General features: G+C 46.2%; 1 protein-coding gene across 12 annotated transcripts in view; it reads right to left on the reverse strand.

Annotated features, from left to right (window-relative positions):
• cntrob (centrobin, centrosomal BRCA2 interacting protein) overlaps positions 1-6,000 on the reverse strand; it is a 49,361-nt gene that overhangs the window by 5,886 nt on the left and 37,475 nt on the right. For 9 of the 12 annotated variants that reach the window (XR_006310314.1, XR_006310313.1, XR_006310316.1 and 6 more), the window contains exons 15-19: positions 4,386-4,579; positions 3,790-3,880; positions 2,680-2,865; positions 1,440-1,578; positions 750-828 (exon numbers count right to left, since the gene is read on the reverse strand). Coding sequence is in view for 6 of the 12 variants with exons in the window: in XM_043683474.1 (XP_043539409.1) it covers positions 750-828; positions 1,440-1,578; positions 2,680-2,865; positions 3,790-3,880; positions 4,386-4,579 (689 nt within the window). In the remaining 6 variants the exon portion in view is untranslated. Of the gene's footprint in view, positions 1-749; positions 829-1,439; positions 1,579-2,679; positions 2,866-3,789; positions 3,881-4,381; positions 4,580-6,000 lie in introns of those variants that run through there. The other 3 variants (XM_043683476.1, XM_043683478.1, XM_043683477.1) reach the window with 3 other exon arrangements.

Consider the following 6,000-nt stretch of genomic DNA (forward strand, 5'->3'; position numbering starts at 1 on the left):
TGATGAGAATGAACCTATCTGCTTCATGAATGTCCTTTAGGGAAGAAAACTTCCATCCTTACCCTGTCCAGTCTACATGTGACTCCAAACTTGCAGCTGATGTGCTTGACTCTGAACTACCTTCTGGGCGATCAGAGAGAGTACTAAAATGCTGGTCTCACCAGCACATCTACATCCTACACCACAGAAACAGGCCTTTCAACCCCACTCCTCCAGGCTGGTGTTTCCACACCACATGAGTCTCTTCCCACCACTTCTTCATATCACCCCAGTAATATAATCTTTTGTGCCTTTCTCCCTCGTGTACTTACTCAGCTTGTCCTAAAATGTATCTTTGCTACTTGCCATCAAGCTACTGAGCAACAGTGAAGGCTGGCTGTCCTAAGTCTTGCTCAGTCCTCTGGCTAGTTGGGCGGCACAGTAGCACAGTGGTTAGCACTGCTGCCTCACAGCGCCAGAGACCCGGGTTCAATTCCCACCTCAGGCGACTGACTGTGTGGAGTTTGCACGTTCTCCCCGTGTCTGCGTGGGTTTCCTCCGGGTGCTCCGGTTTCCTCCCACAGTCCAAAGATGTGCAGGTCAGGTGAATTGACCATGCTAAATTGCCCATAGTGTTAGGTAAGGGGTAAATGTAGGGGTATGGATGGGTTGCGCTTCAGCGTGGCAGTGTGGACTTGTTGGGCCGAGGGGCCTGTTTCCACACTAAGTAATCTAATCTAATCTAGTGAACCTCTGCCTCAGGCACTCACCTCTGTTTTGACCACGAGGTTTAACTTCTGATCCAAGTTTCTTCGAGCAGATGCAGCCACCGCCTCTGAACCATCTGGGCTGTGAGGCGAAAGCAGGAGACGTTTAGATGGCACAATGGTCATGCTCAATCAGTGCAGTATATGTGGCATATATGTGGGGACATTATGTGGAACAGTACAGCACAGGAACGGACCCTTCAGACAACGAAGAACATGATGCCAAATTAAATTAATCCCTTCTGTCTGCTCTTAGTGCATACTCCTCCACTCCTTGCTTATTCATGTTTATCCAAAACCTCAAGTGCACCAATTGTATATGCCTCCGCTACCACCCCAGTAGCATGGTCCAAACTCCAACTACTCTGCATAAGAAAATTTGCCCGTCACATCTCCATTGAACTTTCCCCCTCATGTGAAATACATGCCTCCAGTATTACGATTAAAACATGTCAGAAGAGTGGCTTGCCTCTCAACATTTGCATCAATCATTAATGATCTCTTTTAAAGAGGAAAAAATCTTTAAGGGCACTACATAGTATCCATAGTCTCACCACGGGTCCATGCAAAAATACCAATATTATTTGACTAAAGAGCAAAAACAGACAGAGAGAGACAGGGGCAGAGACAGAAAGACAGACTCAGCCACATACATACACACAAAGAAGCAGACAGAGTCAGATTTATACAAACCTGTCGTGCTGGATGCCCCTCAGGTAGGTGAAGAGCTCCTCCATAGCAGGAGCTGGTTGGTTGGAGGCGATGTGGTGCATGCTTAGCAGTCGTGATAGCTCTCCAATCTGCTTGGGAGACAGCACTCCACCTGAAGATCCTACACAAACAGACAAATCTGGAAATGAAAACAAGCCTCTGAAATAGTCACCAATAAACCACGTCCGATTGTATTAAAAACCCTATCCAGTTCACTCATGCTCTGTCAGGAAGGAAATCTGCCAGAATACCCAGTCTGGGCTACATGTGACTCCAGACCCACAGCAACATATGCTAACTGCCCTCACAACAAGCACAGCTACTCACAACACACCACAGAGAGTTCAGAGTGCTGCCTAACAAACAAAGAAAATCTTAGTGCTAGAATCAATAAGCCCCAACCCTCTCATAGCCTGGCCTTTTGCCCTTTTGGATGAACTTCAGCTCATCCAAAATTTTGCATACATTCAGACTTGTACCAAGTCTTGATCAGAGATCACACACTGTCGTCACTGTTTCTCCCATGAATGGGAAAGATTTAGAGGAATACGGGCCAAATGTTGGCAAATGGGAGGAGATTAATTTAGGATATCTGATCAGCATGGACAGATTGGACCAAGGGTCTGTTTCCATGCTGGACATCTCTATGACTCTATTGACTAAGAGGTAACCTTATACAGGTTTATAAAAACATAAGGGACATAGATAAGGTGAATAGTCAAGGTCTTTTTCCCAGGTAGGAGGGTCCCAAATTAGACAGTGCAGATTTAAGGCGAAAGGGGAAAGATTTAATAATATCCTGAGGGGTAACTTGTAAAGCACAGGGTGGTGTGTGCATGGAATGAGCTGCCAGAGGAAGTGGAGGAGGTTGGTACAAAAACAACATTTAAAAGGCATCTGGATGGGTGCATGAAGAGAAAGGATTTAACAGAATATGGGCCAAATGCTGGCAGATAGGACCAGATTAATTTAGGATATCCAGTTGGTGTGGACGAGTTAGACCGAAGAGTCTGTTTCTGTGCTGTATGACTCTTTGACTCTAAAGATCAGTAGCCATTCCTTTAGTTTGTGTGGGATCTTAATGTGCACAATTTGGCTGTTCTCTTTCCTACATACACACTGACTACATGTCAAACAAGTGCTCAGATGGACACAAAGCCCTTCGGGGTGACACAAGATCTCATTTAAATGGTTCAGTCTTCTTTCATGTCAGATGTCGCACCTGATTTCTGAGGACTTCGGGATCCGAGCGCCCGCTGCAAAGGGACAGCCTCTGAGGGGTCAACTTTAACTTTCTGCACGGCCTTGCTGGAAGGCTTGCTGTTCTGCCCTGCTGGGAACTGCCTCGTCGACTGGGGCTTGGCACTCTCCCAGAGAGTGGGGCAATCGTGCAAGACCTGAGATCCTCCTGAAAGTGGAAAGCACTGCATGATTTAGAGCAGGAACCACCTGTGGGCAAGAGACTCTTTGTATCTTGCTTATCGTGAGAGATGAAGCACCTTAATTTCAGCAATACCCTCAACTCGTAAATAATGGCGGAGGAACTAGAGAAGCTGGGAGTGTCTCCAGTCAGAGACCATGGGGAGATTGAATAGATGTGTTCCACATTGTAAGCCAATGTGGCAGAGTGAACAAGGGGAAATTTTGACCACTGGCAGGAGAGTTGGTGGCCAGAGGACATTATTTGTAAAAGACTTGGAGGGGAGAGGATAGCTTTTTCTTTACAATAGAGAGAGCTGCTGTGATCTGGAGCATGGTGGTTCAACAGTGACTTCCAAGAAGGAGAATTGGATGTTTGAAAAGAGCTGAAGGGCCACAAGGAAAGAGCAGCACAATTGGACTGCTCAAAGTGACAGCATGGGCTTGCTTGGGCCGAATGGCCTCATATAAATTAGGAACAGGGTTCTGCCCTGCTCCAAAATTCAATAAGATCATAGCTGATCCAATTGCAACAACAACTCCACATTCCCACTTAGCCCAATAACCTCCGTTGCTCATCAAGATTCCTTCTTCAGTGCTGGTCAATGTTACAACAACACCAGACTCTCGATGGCGAAGCTTTATTGGACTACCTCTGTTTAAAGTCAACAGGGAATTGGACCAGATATCAGAATAATGGCCCACCGTGCCTTGAGCCCACACTGACTCAGGCCAAACAGCATCATGTTCAGTTCCTGGTTAATACACAGTCAGAATGGATACTTATATGAAGTGCCAAAGGGGGGGGATGAGTGCTTGTGGAATCTATTATCACTTTCAGAAGGGGAGAGGGGTACATTGAAGGATGGGAGTTCCATATACCACATAAACTGGATGCCCCTTCCCCACTTACCTTGCTGGGACACCACATCATCCTGAACTACATTAGGCTTCACGGGTTCTGCACCAGTTTCCACCGGATCCCCAGGCGATCGGTCTAATAGCTGACAGTACGGGAGAGAGGGAGAGACAGAGAAAATATTACGGAGTCACAAGACAAAAATAAACAACAAAACAACAGCAAGCTTTCAACTGGGCTGACAAAGCTTTTTAGAACATCCCTAAATCTACATCCCCGAATGCATTGATACTAAAAAGAAATGCACAAAGGCTATTTACACCCAGTCTCGAGCAATCACAGCAGGTCCGGGTGCTGCTCAGTAACCTAGCCTGTTTCAGAGAAACCATTTTACTCTTCACCTTTTCTTGGTTGTGAATCTTGACCAACAAATCGCAGAACAACCAGCGGGTGAATTCAATTCCTTCCATCAACATTCGTTCCATCTGTGCATTCTGGGCACAGTTCAGCCTCACCAACTTGATATCGGGGCTGAAAGGGTTGGGTTAAACTATAAGGAATAAGCACAAAAGGTCAAACACGACCCAATGTGCAATGCTACATCTTCCTGCTTAAAGGCTGAGTAATGCTTGTGAGAACCACCCACCTACCATCTGGATGTAATATTGGAGCTCGCTGCTTTGGGAGTTCTGCTCCTGGGAGGAGGACTGTCCACCTGATGACTCAAAGCTGCTGTTCTTGGTGGTTCCACCCTCGCTGGCCAGCTGATCATGGGTTAGCCTGCTGTCATCAGCGTCCTCGGTAAATGGGTGCTCAGCCAGCTCGTCTGGATGGGCCCCAGAGGCTACAGAAAGAACACAAAGACAGTAGAATGAAAGGCCTCCCATGCATTCCCAGCACAAATCCTTTGGGTGGTGCAGGCTTTTCCAAAAGGAGGAGGCCAGGAAGATAGTCTTCAAGCAGCCAACATCTTGTCCACATCTCCCCTTTCACTCTTGACAACAACCCAAAACTTTCTCCTTCGGAGTGTTAAAAGACTACATAGTGCTGGCAAAGAACAGCAGGGAGTTGTCCCAGTGACTGGATTAACACTCCTCCATTCAACAAATCATTGCATTGCTCCAGCTCAGGAGAAGGCCATTCGGCCCACCGTATCTGCACCAGATCTCTGCAAGAGCAATGCGCCTTGTGTCACACTCCTGGCTTTTCCCTGTAGCCAACACACATTTCCCTTTTCAGATAATGCCTTGACTGAACCTGCTTGCAATCTGTTCTCAGGCAATGCATTCCAGATCCTAACTACCTGCTGCATTAAAGCCACTTTTGCTCACACTGCTCCTGCTTCTTTTACCAATCATTTTAAATTCAAAGTCCTCTGGTTCTCAGTTCGAAAGAAAAACTGCACTTTGCAGTCAATGTAATTTGTGAAGCACTACTCTAACATAAGAATTAAAATTAAAAAGCAAATTGAATGGTTTTTAACCTCCATTTTGGAGTAAGGAATGGTAGCAGCACAGATCTAGCAGCCACATGATGCTGGTGTGACTGTCAGGCAGGCAAAAACACACCTGTATCTCTCTCCAGTCTTCCTCAGGCTAGGGTTGCTCTCAACCCTTTATAGTCAATTAATTACTTTTTGAGGTGGAGTCACTGTTGCATTGTAGGTCACTGAGCAGTCAGCTTGCACAAGGAAGCTATCATAAACTGTAATGATGGTAATCAGTTCTAGTTACAGGCAGCACCCACAAACGCAAACAGACTCCATTCCACACAAGTCGATTTGTATTTAACACACAGGACAATATAAAGCAGCTGTTTGTCAGCACAGGAAATGGTCTTTAAAATTACAGCACTGTATGGGATAACTTTCAGAAGTAGGACATCAGTAAATCAGGGACCCCCTTCATATCGGTTGTGGAGTGAACATTAGTTCCTGGACATAGGAGAGAACTTCCCCGCCTCTTCCTTCATTGGACCCATCATTCATTCAATCTTTTAAATTAGAAGCCCAGGGCAAAACAGGTCTCGGTTTACCTCGTCATCTGAATGACTGAACATTTAACTCAATACCTGCTCACAGAATGTTGACGTAGACAACAGGGTCAGGTTCCGGAACTGGATTTGAATCCATGATTTGGAGACTCTGAGGAGTGGAGGAGGATGTGAGAAGGGGCAGAGAAAGAGGGGAGCAGGGGGAGCAGCACAGGGTGGAAACGTAGAAAGGAGGAGAGAGAGAAGAAAGAAATGTGGAAGGGGGCACGGAGA

The sequence above is a fragment of the Chiloscyllium plagiosum genome, chromosome 48 (genome assembly GCF_004010195.1).
Source record: "Chiloscyllium plagiosum isolate BGI_BamShark_2017 chromosome 48, ASM401019v2, whole genome shotgun sequence".
In the NCBI taxonomy this organism is placed as follows: Eukaryota; Metazoa; Chordata; class Chondrichthyes; order Orectolobiformes; family Hemiscylliidae; genus Chiloscyllium; species Chiloscyllium plagiosum.